General features: G+C 35.4%; 2 protein-coding genes across 2 annotated transcripts; one reads left to right on the top strand and one right to left on the bottom strand.

The window, feature by feature from the left end:
- The first annotated feature begins 5,324 nt into the window (after nt 1–5,324).
- On the top strand, nt 5,325–8,017 carry LOC127788664 (leucine-rich repeat receptor-like protein kinase PXC1). Its single transcript, XM_052317221.1, has 2 exons — nt 5,325–6,700; nt 7,141–8,017. Exons 1-2 carry the CDS (start codon nt 5,350–5,352, stop codon nt 7,818–7,820), a joined length of 2,031 nt encoding a protein of 676 aa, XP_052173181.1. The 5' UTR covers nt 5,325–5,349; the 3' UTR covers nt 7,821–8,017.
- Nucleotides 8,018–8,222: 205 nt separating this feature from the next.
- Nucleotides 8,223–23,051, bottom strand: LOC127788773 (uridylate kinase PUMPKIN, chloroplastic). Its single transcript, XM_052317382.1, has 8 exons — nt 22,937–23,051; nt 17,091–17,811; nt 13,361–13,505; nt 13,186–13,239; nt 13,004–13,095; nt 9,854–10,089; nt 9,557–9,727; nt 8,223–9,445 (listed from the first exon to the last, which is right to left on the bottom strand). The coding sequence occupies exons 1-8, from the start codon at nt 23,049–23,051 to the stop codon at nt 9,348–9,350; spliced, it is 1,632 nt and encodes a 543-aa protein (XP_052173342.1). The 3' UTR covers nt 8,223–9,347.
- Nucleotides 23,052–23,559: the final 508 nt, after the last annotated feature.

The following is a 23,559-nucleotide window of genomic DNA, read 5'->3' on the forward strand; positions in this document are numbered from 1 at the left end:
TTAAATTGAAATAGTTGTATATGACGAAAAGTTTAACCAGTAAATTGCATCTAAACCAAAGATTATATTCTCATTGAATGGAAAAAGATACGCATATTGAAAGCCATTTAATAGTGTTTAAGAAAATTGTTTCTGATTTAGAAAATATGGAGATTAAATATGATGGTGAAAATTTGAGGTTAATTTTGTTATGTTCTCTATCGGACTCATATTCAATTTTTAGAGACACTGCAATCATGACATTCTCACCTTAGATAAAGTTTATGATACTTTGTTCTCGAAAAAAAAAAATTGATAAACAGTTGTGGGGAAATTCAGAAAATCAAGAAGATGGTCTTTTTTATTAGATAACACATGATAGAAATTTTGTTAACAAGAGAAAAGGTAGATACAAGTCTAGAAATAAAGATAAAATCTGTAACTATTGTAAGAAGAAATAGCACATCAAAAATGAGTATTTTAAATTACAGAACAAACTTAAGAGACAATAATCTGATCAAATAGGAAAACAACTAGATATTTCAAGAGAAATCATTGTTATTAAAAATAATAGTAGTGATAGAAAACTTATCGTGGTAACTAATGAAATTACAAAATCTTGTGAAGATTGAATTCTTAACATGGTATGCACATTTCATATGTCTCCTAATTGGGATTAATTCTTGATATAAAAAATTTTGACTACTAGTGATGTAGTGATGAGAAATAATTCTTTTTTATAAAATTATTGGCATTGGAACAGTTAAAATTAAAATATTTGATAACATTGTTAGAAGTTTAACTAATGTCAAATATGTTCCCAACCTTGAGAAAAATCTTATCTCAATTAGTACTCTTGATTTAAATGAGTACGAGTTCATTAATGAACTTGGAGTCATTAAAGTCAATAAAGGTGCTCTTGTTGTGATGAAAGGTAAAATATATATATATATAGAAGATTATATGTTTTATAAAGTTTTACAGTTAGTACTACTTCTTTGTTAAATACTGATATCACTTAATTGTGACATATGAGTGAAATGAGTGTGGCTGAATCAAGTAAAAGATGACTTCTAGAAGAGCAAAGTACTGAAAATTTGGAGTTATATAATTGTTGCGTCTTTGGTGAGCAAAAATAAGTCTGATTCAATAAAGGTATTCACAAAACGAAAGACACACTAGACTATGTCCATTTTGGTATCGAGAGTCCTGCTAGAGTATCATGTAAAGGTGGTACCAAATATATGTTGACTTTCATTCATAATTTTTTTAGGAAAATTTGAGTATTTTTCTTGAAATAGAAAACTAGTGTTTTTGTTACTTTCGAATAGTGGAAAACCTTGATTGAAAAGCAAACTGAAAGGTAGATTAAGAGTCTCAACACTGATAATGGTTTAGATTTTTTATCAAATGAATTTAATCATTTCTATATAAAAAATGAATTCTAAGATATTTAATAGTTTTAAGTACGCCACAATAAAATGGTGTAGTTAAGTGGATGAACATAACTTTGATGGAAAATATATGTTGTATGTTGTCTAATTCTAATTTACCGAAATCATTTTGGGCCGAAGTAGCAAATATTGCATGTTTTCTAGCTATAACCATTCTCCTTCATTTGTCATTGATAAGAAAACACCAAAAGATGTATGATCTAATACTCTTGTAAATTATTTTAATTTAAAAATTATTTGATATCCTACATTTGTGCATGTTGATGATAGAAAATTAGAATCAAATGTCTAAAAGGTTTGTCTTTCTTAGTTATAAATCTGGTGTTAAGATCTTTAAGTTATGAGATCCAAAAATATTTAAAGTTATATTTAACAAAAATGTTACATTTGATGAAATTGTCGTGTTTTGTGATTTGTCTCTAAAAAATCTAACCCTACAACTCAATAGAACTCTGACATTCAAGTAGAGCTTGAAATTGATAAAAAAACATACATTTGAGTCTTCACCTGAAATTAAGTCAATTCCAAAAGAAAATATTGATCCATCATAGTATTGTATTGCAAAAGACAAATTCAAAAGAAATATCAAACCCACTCAAAAGTATGTTGTGACTGATCTTATTATCTATATTTTGAATGTGACTAAAGATATCTATTGTAGTGAGCATTGTGTGAATTTGGTTATTATTCATCAAAGAGATTAATTTTTTTGTGATTTTGTTAAAATAAAAAATTATGAATAATTCAATATTTAAATTTCATGTCAAGGTATAGATTATGATAATTGTGACCCGAAATTCAAATTTGACTATGATTTAGACTTCATTTACAATTGAAGATTATGTTGAGACTCATCAAGATTTATTTTCTTTGTTGCTCATTTTCTGATTAGATTATAGTTTTGATTAATTTTTTTTATATACATAGTGGTAGATTTATAATTAAGTGCTCAATATCTTGGAATTAATAACAGTAATATCTCTATTACAAGAGGTATATCCCTATTGTAGTATCAATATCATCCTGATAATATTTTGTTCTTTTTATTCGTAATTTTTTTCTGATTTAAGTTTTTCACATAAATCTTTTATGATTGTTTGTGTGTTTAATAGTTTGATCATGGTTTTCGATCCTAAATCCTAACAAATTATAAGGATACCTCATTTGAATTTCTTGGAGCCATCTGATCAATAAAAGATAGAAAGAAAGAGTTAAGTTAATTGGGAGCTATAATCCCGATTACGTTCTGGTTACCCGTCTTATTAGCCAAAAGAAATTCAAACACATGAGCGAGCGGCCCATTCTCAATATGTTGCCTCTCTGAGCGCTTGTGTCGGTGGGTGTGTGCGTGTTTAAGTAACCTTGACTTACCATACAACTTGACTTAGAAAATGATGGAATGGAGTCGTCTCCAAGTGAGTTCTTTTGGAACGCCAATCTCGCCTTCAATCTCCCCTTTCTTTTTATGTTTAAGAAATTAAAGAAAAAATACTTTTCAGAGAAAGGTGTTATTTATTTTCCTCCCTTTTGCAAACATCATTTCTGGACTGTACCCACCAAATGGTTTGAGATTTGATCAATTAATTAATATATCCTCTCCTCTACAGCCCCCCCTGGACTCATTTCTTCTGCCCCCATTAACAGGGCCCTCCCAGTTTTCGGCATTTCTTTCCCAAACCCATAACCCATCATGAAAATAAAATAAAAATAAGTTTTATCACATCTCAAATACCAAGAAAATGTTTTATAATTTAAACGTCATTGAGTTTGAATTATATATATATAAACCCTATTCCAAACTCACTATTTTTGTTGAAATTTTCTAAGGTTTTTCAGTTGGAAGAGGTTTGGAAAAACATGTGCCTGCAGTTGCAGTTTGTACAATGCCACTGCAGCAGTTGATTAATTAGATTAGATTAGATTGGATTGGATTGGATTGGCTGGCAAAACAACTTTGCTTCCTTAGGACTTAAAGTCGATATTGACTTTTTGTCCAACCAAATGCAAATGGAAGAATCAGACTTCGATTTGCTTCAAAACAACCCAGAAACCGTAGTCAATGAATTAGAGACTAAATTTTGTGCTTAAACTTGGTATCTCATCGTCTATCAATCCCAATCATTTTTTATTTTTCATATGAATCATAACCAATTTTGTCCTTAAACTGGGTATCTCATCGTCTTATCAATCTCAATCATTTTTTTTAATTTTTCACGTGAATAATAACAGTAAATATTTACATTAAAAGATGTAGAAAAGTCCAAATGCACTATCCTATTCTCTTATCTATTTCCACATGTTTATGGTCCCAAGAAAGGAATCAGATTTCTGTACCATTTTGTTGAGCTTCAAGAAACATACAAAATCAAAGGCAAAACATGTAAGTATTATTCCATATTGATAGGTGTATTTATAAAGAAAGAATAATGCTAACTATTATTTTGAAGACAATAATGGTTAAACTCTAACCATAAATCGTATATTTGAAATAGCATATCATGGTATGAAGCAACTATTTTAGAAGTGCTACGTGTTATGTGATTTTCTTTTCTTTGCTGAAACGGTGGCAATTGACAACAGAATCCAAAGAAGCCAATGATGCAAAATCATGGAGCAAGGAGAGAAGCCAGAGATGATGCTAAAAGTCAAAACACACAAATAAATAAATAAACAAGATTTGAAAGGAGAATTTCAAATTTCCATTGAAACCAGCTGCGATGTCCTCACTCACTCAGTCACTCACAGTAATCAAGAAACCTTCTTCTTCTTCTTCTTCTTCTTCTTCTTCTTCTTCTTCTTCTTCCTCTTCACTGCTTTGCTGAATAAAAACAACACTTTTCCACTTTGTGCTTCCCTCCAAATCAAAGCATTAGATTTTGTCTCTTCTCTCACTTTCTCTTGCTTTCTTTCTTCCTTCCTTCCCAAACAAATTGTCCAATAAATAAATAAATAAAAACCCACATCAAGACATCCTCAATCCAATCAATTTCAAGGCCTCCGAAAATCTATATATAAACTATTTTCATCATTCAACTGTAATTCTTTGATAAAGAGAGTTATAATGTCATTAATATGAATGGAGCTCTCCAATTTAATTTAATTTAATTGAGAATCTATGATGATGATTAAATTTATTTTTATTTTTTTAAAAAAATAAAATTAAATTAATATTCTTGAAGGGGGTGCTGGGGTGGATGCTTTCTTTAGGCAAAGTTGAAAAAAGAAAAAGGGGGGTCTGAGGAGGTGCTTTGATGATCTTTTACTCAATTCCATTTTGAGAGGAGTGTTGTGTTGGGTGTGGGAACATCAATCATTCATGCAACCTCCCTCCCCTTTCATTCTCCATCATTCATTCATTCATTCCCCTCCCCTCCCCTCCTTTTTTACTTTTCTTTTCCCTCTACTATTAATTTTATTTATTTATATATTTTATATTAATAAATATCAAATTTCTATATTTAAATAACCTTCCCTCTTTCCTTAATCATACTCCTCCCAATCCCATGCCAGCTGGCAGCTGCCAAGAAAATGCACATCCAAAATAATAATATAGTCTATTTATTATTATTATTATTATTATTAATTAAAATAATATGACACCAACATCATTACCTCAACCTTAAGTTGATTTAGCTACTCAATTATTTATATATATTCTATCATCATTATAAATAAATGGAATAAAAAATAACTTAATAAACATCATTTCACATAAATAAATAATTAATTAATTAATTCGTCTTGTGTTTATTATGCTCCTTCCTTCGGTTGGAGCGTAACTTTTTCTTTTCAAGAATTTTATTTTCATACATTTAATACCTTTCACAAAATATAAATTTGAAAATAAAATTATTATTTCTTTATATTTTAAAAGCCAAGGTCGTCATCCTCTTCCCGCCTTGAAGGCTGCAACTCCATGGCCCTTTCTTCTCTCGCTTCTCTCTCTCTTCTCCTTCTCCTATGCCTCTCTCTCTCCCGGCTCTCTCTTTCTATACCCACCAATGACACCGCCGCCCTCTCCCTCTTCCAGTCCGACACCGACGCTCACGGCATACTCCTCTCCAACTGGACGCTCTCTGCTGACGCCGGCGACGCCTGCTCCGCCTCCTGGCGAGGCGTCCGCTGCTCCAACGGCCGGGTCATCGCCCTCTCCCTCCCCTCCCTCGACCTCCGCGGTCCCATCGCCGCCCTATCGGCCCTCGATCAGCTCCGCCTCCTCGACCTCCACGGCAACCGCCTCAATGGCACCCTTGACGCCCTCACCAACTGCACCCGCTTGAAGCTCCTCTACCTCTCCAACAACGATTTCTCAAACCAGATTCCGTCTTCCATCTCTTCGCTCACTAAAATTCTCCGATTAGACCTCTCCAACAACAACTTGAAAGGTCCGATTCCGGACTCGCTTTCGAACCTGACCCGCCTCCTCACGCTCCGCCTCCAGAACAACGAGCTCTCCGGACCGGTTCCTGGATTTCTCGGCTCAATTCCTGGGCTCAAGGAACTCAATTTATCCAACAATGAGTTTTATGGCCACTTACAGGAGAGTTTACGGGGCAAGTTCGGGGACCCGAGCTTTTCAGGCAACGAAGGTCTTTGCGGATCGGGTCCGTTGCCAGTCTGTTCCTTCTCAAACGCCCCTCCGGCCACGGCTTCGGCCCAGACTGTTCCGTCGAATCCTAGTTCGCTACCTTCCACCACCATAATTGACGAGAACAAGAAACCGTCCCGGAAAGGCCTTAATCCAGGCGCCATAGTTGCAATTGTGGTTGCCAATTCCGTCGTCTTGCTGGTGATCACGTCGTTTCTTGTGGCTTACTATTGTGGAAGAAACTCGAGAGATTCGAGTTCGAGATCGGATACAGAGAGCGCAAAGAGAAGAAGCTCGAGTAGCTACACCACCGAGAAGAAGGTCTACGCCGGAGACAGTGACGGCACGAACGCGACCGATGGGAGCAAGCTGGCATTCTTCGACAGGAAGAAGCAGTTTGAACTGGAGGATTTGCTTCGGGCATCGGCGGAGATGCTCGGGAAAGGAAGCCTTGGAACGGTGTATAAGGCGGTGCTGGACGACGGCTACACTGTGGCGGTGAAGCGGCTGAAAGACGCCAACCCTTGCGCTAGGAAGGAGTTCGAGCAGTACATGGATGTGATCGGAAAGGTCAAGCATCCGAACATCGTCCGGCTTCGAGCTTACTACTACGCTAAAGAGGAGAAACTTCTCGTCTACGACTATCTCCCCAATGGAAGCTTGCATTCACTTCTCCACGGTAAGAACAGTTTCCTTCCCTGTTTAATGCCCACCATTTTGTTTGTATTTTCTTTTGCTTATTAAGGGTAAGTCTTGAGCCCGAAAGAACACTTTGTGGGTAGAGGGAGCTATCCCCCTGCCATGAGGGTAGGCCTCAACAGGATGGTTTGCTCGAGCAACACTTAATTAGTTGTTGTCTACAAGAATCGATAGTATCCATTCTTAGATTTGAGTGACAACGTCAAAGCCCCGTTACTCTTAAACCCTACTTTAACGTGAGAAGCAACACATCAAGCGTTAAATGATGGAGCAAAGCCACTCTTGGGGGTCTATCATGCGACCCTCCACACAAGCACCAGCAGGCTTACCACCCTAGGGACATGTTTTTGATAATCCCATGGATGTATAATTGATGATGTTAACTTGTTGATGTTGATGTGTGGTCGTTTATGCAATTAGGAAACCGCGGTCCTGGGAGAATTCCTCTAGATTGGACAACAAGGATCAGCTTGGTGTTGGGAGCGGCGCGAGGGCTAGCCAGGATCCATACAGAGTACTCTGCAACAGCAATTCCCCATGGAAATGTGAAATCATCCAATGTTTTGCTCGACAAAAATGGAGTTGCCTGCATTTCTGATTTTGGGCTAGCGTTGCTTTTGAACCCAGCTCATGCAACGGCAAGGCTGGGCGGATACAGAGCGCCAGAACAAACCGAAGTCAAGAGGCTCTCCCAGAAGGCAGATGTCTACAGTTTCGGAGTCCTGTTACTGGAAGTGCTCACTGGCAGAGCCCCGTCCCGGTACCTGTCCCCGTCCCGGCCCCGCCTTGAGGAGGAGGAGCAGGCGGTGGACTTGCCCAGATGGGTCCTATCAGTGGTGAAGGACGAGTGGACGGCAGAAGTGTTTGATCAGGAGCTGCTCAGGTACAAGAACATTGAGGAGGAGCTTGTGGCAATGCTGCAAGTTGGGCTGGCATGTGTGTCGCCACAGCCTGAGAAAAGGCCAACTATGGCTGAAGTTGCCAAGATGATTGAGGACATCAGGGTGGAGCAGTCGCCACTCGGGGAAGATTACGACGAGTCACGCAACTCGCTCTCGCCATCGCTTGCCACCACTGAGGAGGCGCTCGCCGGCTACTGATGCCGGTGCTCTCTTGACGATCCTAGCATCTTCTCCCATTGCACCGACTTATTGCTAATCATTATTGTTTCGTGCTCTCTGTTCTCAGTATCTATGGATTTTCCTACTGGTTTTCTTTCATCCCAACCTTGTAATATTTGTATGCTTTATCCTTAGTTTGTTTCTGGTATGTAATGCAGCTTTGACATTTCGAGTTCCTTGCCAGTCACTTTTTCTGCAGGCACCAATCCATAATTTACAACAGCCCTTTTTCTTCCCACTTTCGTCCTGTTCTTATGAGGATGGGATGAGATTTAATAACAATGGCAAAGTCATAGCATTTTTGTGAAAAGTAACAGTAAATCAAGATTATGGACAAACACCACTCTCCCGACCGTTTATGTTTAAAGTCAGAGTCTCACATACTTAAAACGCCCTTTCTCGTGTTTTATGTTTCAATTCATAGAGCTACACTCAAATCAGAATCACAAAGTTGAACAATAAGTGCATGGCAAGAAAAGGATGCCATGAAAACAAAAGAAAATGGAAAGAAAGTTGACATCCTGCCCCTTACTATTCTTTGCCTTTATTTGAAACAATCATCCATTCCTCTCCTTTTTCACTGTCACCAACTCATTGCTGATGGAAAAAAGGCAAGCAAACACATCCACGTCTATCTAGCAGTGGCAGGGGACAGTTTCTTTTCACCTTTCACTAAAGTCAAGAGTTCTTCAGAACCTGTGGTGGTCACATCTCTCCATATTTATTCTTTACCAAGGAGAGGCAGCTTCCATGAACTGCCTAAAATTCCAGTAAAAACCTTTGGATGCTGTCGAAAGTTTACATTACAGTGGAAAAATCTATTTGACTCGAGCATAATCTGCTGATCAACAAAGCATGATGAGTCATTTATATCATACGTAACAAAATTACAACCATAAACCAACAGCTGTGGTACAGTTTAAAACACCTACAGCAAGTCAAAAGTCCTATCATACTCAGCAACATTAATCCATCATGGTGCAGCATGACCTACCATTATCATTAAGGAGCTGCAGAAAGAAACATGCCACGAGCACTTGCATCATTGAACATTTTGAGCCAGTTTTTTTTTTTTTTTTTTTTTTTGGGGGGGGGGGGGGGGGGGGGGGGGGCGCTCTTGAAACCACTATCAATTAATCCATTTGAGTCGACTCTGCTCCCCCACTAATTACTGGGAGAAGTTGGAACAATTTACAAGCATGAGAAATACCCGAGAAAGAACAAGAAGGCAATGATCAAAGCAAGTCATGGATCATGTTGTTATTACTGTAGACAATGAGTTAACAGCACAAGCATATTAGAAGCTTATGTTCTATAGCATAACACAACGGGAGAAGTCCTAACCAGTGTGGTTTCTTGCTGAGATCTGCCCTAACACGATTGGGATTATCCCATACACAAGTTCAAAATCACCTCTTACTTCCAGAGAGAGCCACCAATTTTATTCCACCTCACAATCACATGTTGAAATGCCAAGCATTATATCTATATGATGATCCCCAAGAATTAGCTAACTCTTCCGGTCTGATCAATCAGCGTGCCAACTTGTTCTCCACACAGTGCTCTTGATATGTTGCCAGGTTCATGAAGGTTAAATACCAGAACTGCAAGAAGAAATACACTTTCACAATATTAGAATGAAAACAGAGATTGGCTACTCTTCCATCCTTCTTGCTTAAAATCAAAGAATAGAAAAAAAAAAAACATATACAAACCAGGAATTCCATTCTCCTCACAGAATGATACTGCCATTGTATCCATAGGAGAAGTACCTCTGGAGGCCAACTCCCTGAAGGAAATATGTTCAAAAATGACATTGTTGCTTCTGGAGTCGCAGAGATAAATACCATCTACATTGGTACCTTTCAGGACAGCATCTGCGTGAACTGAAGAGGAACAAGGGGTTTCGTATTTTCATTCATATATACAAAATATATATATATAACAACAAATCCGTAATTAAGCTATTAACAACAGAAAGAGGGAATTTCCCAAATGAAGCAATGCCATACTCTCGGAAGCCCTAAGAGCGGCTGCTGTATCAGTGGAGAAGAGTGGGTTTCCAGTGCCAGCACCAATACCACCAAATATTACAACTCTTCCTTTTTCAAGATGCCGAATAGCCCTTTGTCTACTGTATGGTTCACCAACCTCTGGCATTGCAAATGCCGTTTGCACTCGAGTCTGGATACCCATCTTCTCTAAAGCTGACTGAAGCAATATGGAATTCATCACAGTTGCCATCATACTGGTAAAAATTGAAAATGTCACATCTGAATCAGGTCTAGGACATGAATATGACATTGAATGATATAAAGCTGTCATTGCAGTCAAACTGTAGGCAGCCTTAAAAAACTATATGGTTAACAGAGGAAAAAATGATTTTCCCCGCACTTCATATCCACAAAATTCAAGGTCCATAAAATTGAAATTTTCCGACAAACAAAATCATACTTGACATCAGGTGAGTGCAGATAATAAAACAACAAATAGACTTCATCAACTCTTCTTTGCTCTTGATTATGCCTTTAAGGGCAGAGCCAAGTAAAAAATACCAATAAAAGATAAAAGGTAAAGTTGATGGGCTGGAAGAGGCACAACCAGTGTTCAAAAAGGCAGCCAAGGTCGCTAGGCAGCCCTTGGCCGCAGCAATTAAGGCCAAATCGGCACCCCTAGGCACCAGTCCAGATTAATCGAGCCTAATTGACGGCTAGGTAGCCCAGGCAGCGTCTAGCCGCCTGGGTCGCGCGAGGTCTGAGCCAATTATCTTTATCTTTCTCTTTCTCTCTTTCGTCGTAACTCTCTCTCGTCGATCGTCGCTTTCCCGTTCTCTCCCTCTCGTCGCATGCCGCCTGGGTTGTCTCTCCTAGACTTGTCGTCGCCGCCGATCTCGTAGTCTCTCTCTCTCTCTCTCTCTCTCTCATCGCCAATCGGATCATTCCCTCCCTGCCCATTCTCGCTCTTCTTCCTCCGGTACATATGGCCATCTTCCTCCTTGCTCCGTGCTACTTCCTGCTTGTTGCACCATCCTCCTCCTTAGTTACACTATAATAACTTATACAATTATACTAGTGTAACTTCACAACATTTTTCCTAGGTGCCGTAGGCGCTAGGCCCCCGTCTAGCGCATAACTAGCACCTAGCACATTTTAGAACATTGGACACAACCTATACAAAGGTAATAAACTTGCATTAGTTAGAGTATATTAACTAATTTACCTCTCGTTCTACATCTTTCTTGAGTATCCTGATTAATGGACAAGAGGTCAGAAACCTATTAAGTGGGACACAGTGAAATGCCAATGAATAAGGTAAGGTATCTGCCACTTGAGACAATTAAGTTGAACCTTGTTAAACAAATGGCTGTTGAAATATCTAATGCAGTAAACAACCACCTATGAGATTTAACAGGTAAGAAGGAAAGAATTTGAGTATACACAAAGGAGAAATGAAATCAAATGATAGTCTTTTAATTAGGGTCACAAATGAGCCAAGCCGTTCACAAATGGCTTAGTGTTCGATTTAACAAAAACTCGTTCGACTTTGTTCATTAAGGTAAATGAGTTGAGCTTGAACCCAACTTTGAAACTCAATTTGTAAACGAGCCGAACTTGAACTTAGTAAAACTCGACTAGTTAAAACTCACAAATATATTCGATTAGAGACTTGTGAATACTAATATGCTCGATTAGAGGCTTATAAACGTATTCGATTAGAAGTTCGTGAATAAATACATTAATAATATAACTAATACATTAAACATGAACAAGCTCATTTATAAATACATTAATACATTTATTTATAATTTTATAAATATATTATTTAACATAAAGTTATCAAACTTTAAATTATTATAATAATATAACTAATTTGAATATGTTTAAAATTATTATATATATATATATTAATTTAATCACTTAACATAATATAATATAATATATGTATATATAATAAAACAAAATAGAAAATTAAATTTAAGTAAAATAACAAATTTTGGCAAGCTCGAGCCTACTAGTGAGCTCAAGCCTATTGGCGAGCTCGAGCTCGAGCTTGGCTCCCCAACCTTTTGGCGAGCTGAGCTCGAGCTCAAGCCTAGAAGTTGGCTCGTCTCGATTCGATTCAATTACAACCCTACTTTTAGTGATTTGAAATAGACTCTTTCTAGCATTTAAAATTAAATACCATAGCACGTAATAGAACAAATACCTTCTAGCTACATAGAGATTGCACCTCTTCTAGCTCTTCTAGTAGAAAGTCTCTTATAACAATAACAATAATCACGAGCCTTAATCTCACTAGGTAGAGTAGAAAATGTCTTAACTAGTGAAAGATGACATTGCACATCAAGCAACTATATAAACCTTCTAAATTGTGCCAATTTAACCATTTTTTCTTCGTAAACCATTAATCTTCCCCTATTACTATGTCATAATCCTACAAGATCTCCATAGCAAAAACACCATAAGATTGATTAGAAAACAACATTATTGTTGAATTTCCTAACTTCTAATCTTCCAAGATACTCCTTCGATTCCTCATCATGGATGGATCATCTCATTATTAACAAAGGAACTAAAATCAACAATCATTCCCCAAAAAATAAAAAAAGCCCTCCAAAGAAGAAAGAGATAACTAAGCCAAAATAAGCCAAGAAAATATAGGGTCAAAAAGAAGAGTTGATTACTTATTATTGCCCCGTCAATGTTCTTGTACTTTCAAACAACCACACTCTCCCAAGTTGTCTGATATTTATCACATCTGACTTCTCTCAAAATTTACTATCTAGAGTACTATTTCCATGTAAAAAAAAAAGATAAAAGCAAAGTTATGGTGGTAATAAGTTAAGGCACTATTTCTTTTTTCACTTTTCATCTAGACATAGCAAAAGAATCTGTTGCATGAAAAGTCTTTAGGGAAAATACAAGAAAGAATTAACCAAAAAATAATAAAATAAAAGAAAGAACACACATATGCACAACAAAATCATAGAGAAGAAAGTAAAGATATCATCACAAAAGGGCAAAACAAAAGGTTAAAATTAGCAACAGAAAATCTCAGCAAAACAAAGAAAATGCCATTTGACATGTGACAAGTATCATGATCGCTTAAAAAAAAAAAGTTATGACTTAAAAGGGAGAAATTGGCAATGATAACCACTTTACCCAATTTGATAAGCTGTACATCTATCTAAACCAGTTGCCGTAACCCAAGTGTCTCCACAGAAGAAATTACGGCCTCCGACAACAATTGCCACCTAAGTATTACACAAGGATATGTCACCAGTCAAGCTTCATATGACAACAGAAAATCCAGGTTCAATTGACAATCATTTAAAAATTAATACCTCAACACCAAGGCGGCAAGCAGTTGAGACTTCTCGAGCAATAAGCATTGCCACCTATCAAATTTGAACCCAAACAAAAAAAATCAATCCAGTAAATGACCAGATATATGATCAAAATGGTTAAAGCCGTGGTTTGATCAAAATCTCTATAAGCACAAGGAAGATCAATATAAACCTTTGGGTCAATATTATGAGGACCACTGCCAGCTAGAGCAGCTCCACTAATTTTGAAAACAACCCTTCGCCATCTAGGGTTTGTTAAAGATTTCGACTTCATGTTAGTTATCTGTGCACTAGGGCTGGGTGTTGCAATTCCATATCTGCCCCAAACAAATAGCCAACATCAGATGAGAATAGGTGTTATGTGTATGTGTGTGCATTTGAATAATAATGAACAAAAAAATACTAATAGAAACATCTGCTTGACTTGAACCACAAAAAAGGGAACTCAGGAAACATGAAAGAGCCCCCTCAAATCTCAAGTCTCAACCCAGAACAATGCATCCTGGATAAGACTAACTTAAGTGAGCAATAAACGACAAAGTTAAAAAATAAAGAAAAATCAGTATGATAGCATAAGTAATTACCATACTTGCTGAAAGGTTCTATTTTTCTCTCTCATGACCTATCTCTGCAAGTATAATGTAAAGATGCAACACTTGCTAAGGATAATGTATGTAAAGAAAGGAAATCCAATACATCATGATTGAAACAAGATTGGATTGAATCAAGTTCTGGATATTAGTAGTTTTATTTGTATTGCTCACGGGAATCAAGTGTACTTCCAGAAATTTAATATGCTAAAGTGTTGATCCACAGTCTTTTACTAGGTTAATTTATGCTATATGCATGGTCTTAGGCCAGCCAAGTGTAGTTCTTTTCTTTCATTTGTATAGTTTTCATTCTCAGAGATTCAAGGACCAGAACCTATGTTACACTATGTAAACCATTTCTACATAAAAAAGTATTCATGTTCTTTTTGGAACATGTCTCAATAATTACACCACCGTAAACATTCATGTATAAATAAATGGATTAAGAGGGTGCTTGGCTTACTGTTTTTGCTGGTCAAAGGGAGTTTATATGATGCTGGACGAGAAGAAGAAGAAAAAACTGAGAGAGAGAGAGAGAGAGGGAGAGAGAGATAAGAGAGAAACTCAAGAAGGGGAAATCATATTATTCAATCATCCAAAGCTGAATAAAAAGTTACATCATGTTGCCTATTTATAGGCAATTAAAGATAACAACTAATCAAATATGATTATAATCTCTAAAATCAAATATAACTCTATCCAATCCTCAAATCAACTAAAATTCTATTATCTCAAAATAACTATGATAAATCAAAACACATCAAGACAAAACCTAATCTAAATCTTATTTTTAAAATCAAAATAGAAAAATATCCCTATCATTATAAGCTCCCTAACAGCTTATATTTCTTTTCAACTGTTTGGCTAACTTGGAAAAACTTATAAGCTACCCAGTTTATAAGGTCTTGCAACAGCTTTTTGCAAAAGCTGGTAACCTCTAGCCTCTTTTTTTTTCTTTTTTTCTTTTTTTGTTGTGGAGAGCTTATTAGATGTCTCAGAAAAGTTCTTGTTGACCAATTAAAAGATCAAAATAAAATATCCTTAAAACCTAAAATTTCCAAATAAAAGTTGTAAGAGCGTATAAGCTCCTATGATTTAACTTAAGCTAAACACCCTCGAACTTTATTGGCAAATCTTATGTCTTTTTATTTATATATTTTTTTGTTAATTAATCTTATATCTTTCACCCAAGCAACTTCCTTTATCGAAGTATATTTTTCTCGTATTCCAGACCAGTAGCAGCACTTAGGCATCACTCAAACACTTCTCTCTCTCCCTTTTTTGTTAAATAAGCCAAATGAATTTAAATAAAAGAAGGTGGCCATTGGCACCAACCACTAATAAAAGAGAAACAGAAAGAGAATAACCATTACAACTAGCTGAAAACTCACAAAGTCCAGAAGCCCAAAAACAAATATGATATTGCCTGCCTGAAACCCAATACTGATTCTGAAGGGCTTGCAGTTGCAGCATGGGAAATTTGAATTTGAATGCAGTGGAGCTAGATTCATTCCTGCATTTTCAGGAGGATCCTTTATCTCCATTTTAGGTCATCATACTGATAGAGGTGTTTAGCCTAATAACAGGTAAGCCTGTTAAGAAGGTTGGGTATGACATTTTGAGTAGAAAGCCATTTATATTTTATTAAACCTCAAAACACAAGCTTAGGACATTAAGGTTGTCTTGCTACCTTCAAGGCTTCATATTAATTTGGCTAAAGACAAAATGTTTCAGCATCTCCAGCTGGTTCTATTCCTACCTCAAATAATTGCCTTACAAGTTACAAAGAAGCATCTTGTGGTAGACCAGTGCTATATGTATAAGGACAATGGTGAGTTTGCAGACTGCATTCTTCTTCATTACCCAGCTGTGAGAAAAAGTTTGATCCCCCCCCCCCCCCCCCTTTTCTTTCTCTCTCTTTCTGTTGGTCACTGAATGATGCCAGCTATTGGGAATGTTTTTCTTCAAATGGTAGAATTCTCTGCCATCTTAAAAGTCCTAAATTAGTAGTGTAATCCTTGTAGACTTGTTTTCTTTGTGGAGTTCATAGATGATCTGTATCTTCCTGTTGATGTGTAGACATTTTAGTTTTGTTTATTTTCCCTTTATTGTTCTTCCTTGTATAGGGTTCAACCTCCTACTGTTTGGTTTTGATATATTTTACCCGTTATTATGAAGACATTTTAATTTGTTTATTTAACTTTTCTGCTTCTTCCTCGTATAGGGTCCACCCTCCTGTTTTTGTTTTAATATATTTTATTTTAACAATTCCCCTCTCTCCCACTCCTCCATATATCTCCACCCTTCCTACCCACCATCATAATTGATGGTGCTTAAGTATTAACCAACTTCTTTCTGACTCCATCCCACAACTCACTTTTTCATCTCTAACACATTGCAAAGAATATTCATTTTCTTCAGACTCCTCCTAACAGAATATTCTTCTGAGAGCTCAGCCTTGGCTAAAAGCATTTTCACACAGCATCACTTGAGCACCTTAAAAGAAAAAATAAGTAATGATTTACCAACTCTGCTTAGACATCAACTTGTCAGGATATTCTTATTAGAAACTGAAAAATTCAAATAAATCAAATCCTTGAAACATCTTGCATTATCCAAACATCATTCTCTCCCAGGAAAATCAATCCCATTAACTCTCACCCAAGATGAAGTACTTGGAGTCTTTAGATTAACCTGAAATTTCCATGATTGGACACTCATTTCTCTTCCTCCCTCCCTAATCAAAAAACTGTCCATTCCATATAAAGCCTCTAAAACCACCACCACAACATCCATTTCCAAATTTATTGAATGATGACCAGAATAAAAAATCCAAAACCCATCCATTGCCCGTACCAAGCTTTTTCCACAACATGATATACAACCTTAATCCAACCAACAGCCATAACTCCCCTCATTGATCATCACTCTAGATGGGAAATTTGCACTGACAAACAAAAAAACAAAAAACTTCAAGTTCTCTCTATATAACAAGGTCTATAGTATACAATGAGATTACTGGATCTCGATAACCCAGAATTGCCAAGTAATTTAAGTTCTCTTTAAATTGAACCTAAAGCCAGCTCGGATGAATTGCCAAGTAATTTCGGTGTGTGCAATCAGGAAGTAGAAGAAAGCTTCTATCACGAAACTAATCACTCCCTATAGTCTTGGGAAAAATAATTTACTTCCATGGTTATCAGATTACTAAATTTACCCATAAAACGCAAACCAAACCAGAATAATTGATCACGCGCACACTTATCAAGCTGGAATTTTTTTCAAAGAGTGACTAACAACCAACAAACACACCTTTTTGATTGTCTAAGCGAGTTTGACGATCCAGCAACAGCCTTGTCGTCATCTGGTACAGCCTTTGAGGGTAATGAATTACCAACAATAACCTCCATCTTCTTGAACCACGGCCAATGACTTGCTGAAACGCCGCCATTGTTCATCCTATGCCGCTCCAACTTGTATCTCTTCTTCAAATTGTCCACTTTGTTCTTGCACTGCTCAACACTCTTCGTTTGCTTCTCGCATCTCTCACTCACAATAGCTGCTACCTCCTCCCAGTCCCTCCCCCGCAAATTGCCCCTGTTCAGTTGCGTAAACTTCTCCGTGTACGCGTCTAGGAGACACGCAATCGCCGTGTCACTCCACTCCTCCCTGTCCTTCCTGTACTCTCCGCCGCCACTGGCGGAACTCGCTCCGCCTCCGCCACCGCCGGCGAATTTCGGTTTCTTGTTGTAAGAATAAGGCGTCCCGCCGTCGCTGAGCTCCTCTCGGTCCCTACGCTTCTCGTTCGACAGGTTAGCCCTAGATTTGGTCGGATCAGGCCCGTCGTCGAACGGATTCGAGTCATTCTCCGCGAAAGGATTAACGTCATGATACGACGTCGCACACTTCGGATCCGGCTGGGAGCAGAACGCACCCTCGCCGTAGTTATCCCCGCGGACTCCTTCTCCAGCCGCCTCGTTGGGACTCTCCGCCGCGCGGCGGCGGAGGGAGGTGGCCCGTGGATCGGAGTAGACTTAGACGGAAACCGCGGAGTAAAGGCCCGGCCGTGGGGGTGGTGGTGGGCGGCGGCGATTTGGTGGTGGTGGACGAGGTTGGGGGTTGACGGCTGGGCGTTATCGTCACCGAGGAGAGAGAAGTCGTCGTCACACGACGCCATGGGAGGGACGTTAGGGTTAGGGCTCGTCCGGAGACGACGTTAGATCGGTGGGTGGGAGCGCGATCACATGGTTAACGTGCCGTGAGATGGTACCGTCACAGTTTGTCCCGGTCCCGTTAAGTTGGGCAAACAGCGTGCAGCCACATGGACGGGGCCAGATTTGGTAAGAATCGCATGACCTGTTATGGTATATTACGGTTACCCCCTTATACTAATGGTTCTATGACATTTATCCCCTCAAACTATTGAATGTTACATTCCCACCCATTAGGGTGAGAAACAAAAAAAAAAAAAAAAACTAAACCGCTCAAATCAGCCAAAGTAAACGGTTCCAAACCATTAAACCACAATTTCATAAATTAGTAGTCCATTATGGTTTGATAATTTTTAAGAACCACTCCAAACAATTTGATTTAAGTTTTGTGCTCTGTTAAATTATGAAATCAATTGATCTTTTCAATAAATTAAATTTTTTTCTGGTTTATTTTTTTATTTATATATTTTAATTAATTCTCAAATAAAGTAAGAAATCATAGTATAGGATTATAATGTACATAATTTTTTACTAATAGTAACAATTATTAACAAATTTCAATATTTTTAATAATTAAAGTTTCTTTGTGTATTAGTATACTTCTTTAATAATTTTTAATTATTTATATTTAAATAAATAATTAAAAGTAAAGTTAGTCGAATATGTGTGACAAGTTTTATATAAAATAATCATAATTTGAATGGTTTTTAATTTTATTCATGCAAAATTGAGTTGGGATAATTTATAATTTATTCATGTAAAATTATACATTAAAATAGTATTTGTTAATTAATATATAGATTGAAAAAAATAAAATATAAAAAAAATATTTCAGATAAAATATTTTTCATTGAATTTGTTAAATTTATTTCACAACGCTTAAAAAAAAGTTAAGTGACTTTTTATCTAAAATTATTCAAATAAATTTAAAATTCCCACTTTTAGATAAATTTATTTTAGACCATATAGATAAAAAAAAAAAATAGCCCATGTTTCCCCCTATGCATCCCAAAAAATTTAACAAATAATTTGATTAAAAATTTTAAAATACTTATCAGTTTTATCTTGACTATTATATATTTTGATTTGAAAAATATTTTAATCTTATCTTGATATAATTTTATATTTCTCATTTTAACAAATGCTACCTAATTAATTATTTTGTTGGTAAAATATTATGGACATAAGCATATTTTTGCTAATATTAAATGATCTATTACATATGTTTAATTATGAACCCTAATTTTTTGTTATGAGTAATCAACCCTACTTTTATTAAGCCTGTTTTATTTACTATTTAGTTCTTATATATGGAATTTTAAAAATAAGTAGCCTTATTAAATAACATGCTGAATTTTTATTTTTTCGATAAAATGAAAACCAAATATAGAAAATAAAAACATGAAAGTTAAAACCAAATACAAATAGGTCCTTAGTTTGTATCTCTGCTTCATTTGTAATGTTTAGGGTTTATTGGATTTTGGAAAAATGCTAACTTATAATATTTTATACAAAAATAGACTCTATTTTTAACTAAAATATATTTTTATTATTTACTTATCAAAGAGATACAGCTAAAGATAATTTTTCAAAGTGGAATCTTCGTTTGTGGGCAACTTTCCTTTTGGTGTAAACTGGGCCAAAATTGGGCCTAGCTAAAGTCCACAACAAAGTATGAATGAGGCCCAAAGCCTACTCATATATTGGGCTTCTGCAAAATTCTGTTTGCCTCCCCTTACTTCTGTAATTATTTTTTATTTTCCATTCAGTTCACTCATTGCATAATATTCCAAATTATTTTAATTATGTATCTCGTATTTTAATAAACTGTCACTTCAACTTCACCATAAATCTATCTCATTTTCAAATATCTTTTTTCTTACACTATCATATTTCACAAATGATAGTATTCAAACATTGAACCTTAAATTTTAATGTTTTTTAAATTTATTTTTAATACTTTTGAGTAAGAAAAAAATACCCATTTTAAATAAGGCTAAAATTTACTTAGTCAAAAGAAAAAACACAAAATAAGGCTACAATTTCTTTTACAAGCTTTTATGTTTAAGGAACAAATCAAGCAATAAAAAAAAATTGAAATAAAATTAAATTTACATAGTTGGGCAAAAAATTGATCATGTCCATGATCGCACTGTGTATTTTTTATTATTTAAAAATTATATTCACGTATTTATATATGAAGATTAAGATAAAAATAGAATCTCTAATTTAGACTTAGGTAAGAGAATGCTACATTTATAAGAATTATTATTATATCCACCGAGAGGAGGAGGCTCACAATTCGAAGAGAAAGAGAAGAAGACAAAATGAAGGAGAGGATGGGTAAGAAGGGCAAGGAAGTCACAGCCACATGCCCTTTCAAGGAAGTCACGTGCTCCCAATTTTGCCAACCAAACGGAACTTCATCAGAAAAACAAATAGAAGAGTTGGGGATTGAATTGTGCCATAGCGGAAGGGGTGAAAAGTCATACTTGCCATCGTTTTAAACTTTGTGCCGTGGAGGATGCGGTTAAGTGATTGCTTTCTCCTTCCAACTTCAGGCCTTTTCATTGATCTTGCACTTCTTCCGAGGCTTCTCATTTCACACATTTAGGTCCATTTGATCGCAAGGTAAAATTTAAATGGAAAAAAAATAAATTTTAGAAAATTAAATTATAGAAAAAATGAATTTTTTGAAATTAAAATTTTAACCTGTTTGATTGATATAATTTTTTATTTGAAAAATGATATTATTTTCTATTTTTTGATGTTTGATTAGTAATATTTTTCATAAAATTTGATCATTTTTCATGAAGTTTAATGATAAAAATATATTAAAAAATATTAAATTTTACACAAAAAAATTAAAATAATAATATATTTTAAATTAATTAAATTATTTTCTCAAACAAATAAAACTAAAAAATTATTATTTTTTTGTTTTTCAAAGAAATAATTTATATAAAATATTTTTTCTTTTTTCTTTTTATATATTTATATTTATTAATTATTAAAAATACAAAATATAAATAATTTGTAAACTCTCCCCACCCACCTGCCCTTCTCCCTCCTCCCCTAATCGCCACCTATCCTCTGTTTTCAATTGTCTAGAAAATTCCATCTCCTACCCTAAGGAATTTGATTTTCATAATTTGAAGGAAAATGGTCTCACGTGACCATTGCAGGAAAAATGATTTTCCTAAAGGTACATGATATCTATTTTGTGAACGTTTGTTAAAATTAATAAGGTAAAATTATATTAATATAATATAAAAATATTTTATGAATTATAAAATGATAAAAATAAAGTTAAAAAGTATTTTAAAATTTTTATTAAATTATTTATTAATTTTTTTAAAATACTTAGAGAATATATGTATTATTTTTTTTTCTCTGTAAAGTCTATAATAAATTTATCTAAAAGAAAAAAAAATTATCTAAAAAATTTCAAATAATAAATCACGTGACTTTTTTTAAAAGTTATCAGATAAATTTAATAAATATAATAAAAATTATTTTTATTTAAAATATTTTTCATATTTCATTTTTTTTAATCTATATATTAGTTAATAAATAATACCATAATATATAAACTATATCTCATATTATATCCAAATTTGCTTAAATATGGGTACTATATTTAGTATGATACTTACGAGTAAGATTATGTCACTTGTACATCAAAGGCTATACACGCACGTAAATAATTAAAATATCTCTTACGTGTCATCTTCTCGCTTCACTATCTTGAATAAGGGATATTTTAATCATAATTTTACTATCTCATGCCATCTCGTCATCTTAGATGATAATATCATTTCAATTATATTATATAATTTAAGATGTACTTTAAAAAATACAAATAACATTTTTTACAAGTATGATGACATCGACAGGACCTCCTTATAGAGATGTGGGTCTGGCCTAATCTATGTGGCCCATAGCTTGACCCACAAAAATGCCCCACTCTATCTAAACTACTATCATGTTACTCATTTGGCCTGTCTTACATTTAAAAAAAATAAAAAATAAAAGGACTCACAGAGTGAATTGTTCTCTTAAACCCATTCGGCCTGTTTAAAATGGTCAACTAAGCCGGCGAAGGGCTCACTTGACCCGGGGTTAGCCATGCTGCCCCTTTTTGGATTTGGGGTTTGGGTTTGGTTTGACCTGAATTGCATCATTCTCAAGAGTTGTAGGCTGTGAAGCAGGGTATCTCCAGCACATATGGCTTATTTGGTCAACAAAGGGAGAAGTGTGAAATGCAACACGTAGTTGTTGGATCTTTCTTGATAAGGGTATCAAAGGTAAATAATTGTGGTGACAACGTCATTAATTAGTCGCCCTCCACTCCTCAAGCTAAACTCACCGGAAATCAAGTCATAGAGTGCTATAAATATGAGTTTTCTTGCCTATTCTTCTTCCATTTGTTTTTTTGCTTGTTTTCTTCTTGGAGAGTTGTAGAGATGAATGCCTAAGATTATGCCATGTCATCAATTTAGGGAAGGTCAAGCGAGGTAGGGGCATTGGTTGGTGTTCCTCCCCATATTATAAATTTCTATGGGCTTTCCTATGGGCTTTCCTTAAGATACGTTTGATTGTTGTTAGCATGAAATTTGAGTAAAAAAAATTTATTTTATAGGTAATTGAATTGTCTAGAATTAAATTTTAGAAAAAAATATTAACTAAGGTATTTAATTAGTTTAAATTTCTAGCTAGAAATTATTATTTTTTTTTAATTTTGATGTTTAATTTTCATACATATAAATATATATACACGTGTATATATATATATATAATTATAGCTGCAAATGAGATGGTGATGAGGAAGAAGACGAAGGAGAAAGACCGTCATCACTGGTCATCGCAGCTGTCGCTGGTCGAGTTTCTCCTGTCGCAATCGTTGTCACTAGCCGAACTTCCCCCATCGCTATCGTCGTCACTAGCCAAGCTTCCCCATCGCCATTGCTGTCGAGCTTCCCCTGTCACCATTGTCGTCATTGGCCGAGCTTTCCCTATCGCCATCATTGCATAGCTTCCCTTGCCTCTCGCTTGCTACCATGTCAGATAGCTTCGAATGATTTGTAGATATGAATGATTTGCAGAGAGGAAGACAATAGAGTTGATTTTTCATTTCTTTGGAAAATCTATTCCAGCTCTCATAGGAAAATGTTTTCCAGCAAAACTAGCAAATGGGTATCACATGATTCAAAATGGGAAAATAAATTACTTAAAAAATTTAACAAGTCAAACAAGCTAGAATTTGGGTGAAAATTGATTATTTTCCATAAAAAAAAAAATTATGCAATCAAAGACACTCTTACACCCTTATATACTTCACTTCTTTCACTCGTATGCCATTTTCTAGAGAAAAAGCGTGTGTTCGATGTCTTCTACTCAATACTCAATATCTAGTACTCAGTTCATTGTGTTTGCTCATCCATCCAACCCCACATTCCTACTTTCATAATTTTATCTTCTTTTAATAATTCACAAAATTGAGGGCTTAGTACTAGTGTAGATGTAACACCCTATTTTATACTTTAAGAATGGGTGTTATTGTTTTAGGG

This window comes from Diospyros lotus, chromosome 13 (assembly GCF_014633365.1).
Source record: "Diospyros lotus cultivar Yz01 chromosome 13, ASM1463336v1, whole genome shotgun sequence".
In the NCBI taxonomy this organism is placed as follows: Eukaryota; Viridiplantae; Streptophyta; class Magnoliopsida; order Ericales; family Ebenaceae; genus Diospyros; species Diospyros lotus.

Excerpts from the sequence above, each read along its gene's own strand:
- LOC127788773 (XM_052317382.1), bottom strand. The coding sequence starts at position 23,051 with ATGGTAGCAAGCGAGAGGCAAGGGAAGCTATGCAATGATGGCGATAGG. Across the intron at positions 17,812-22,936 it reads AATGGCGATGGGGAAGCTTG|TCTACTCCGATCCACGGGCC; the intron begins GCTAGTGACGAC and ends TTTCCGTCTAAG. Across the intron at positions 9,728-9,853 it reads CGCTCTTAGGGCTTCCGAGA|TTCACGCAGATGCTGTCCTG; the intron begins GTATGGCATTGC and ends GTTCCTCTTCAG.
- LOC127788664 (XM_052317221.1), top strand. The coding sequence starts at position 5,350 with ATGGCCCTTTCTTCTCTCGCTTCTCTCTCTCTTCTCCTTCTCCTATGC. Across the intron at positions 6,701-7,140 it reads CTTGCATTCACTTCTCCACG|GAAACCGCGGTCCTGGGAGA; the intron begins GTAAGAACAGTT and ends TTATGCAATTAG.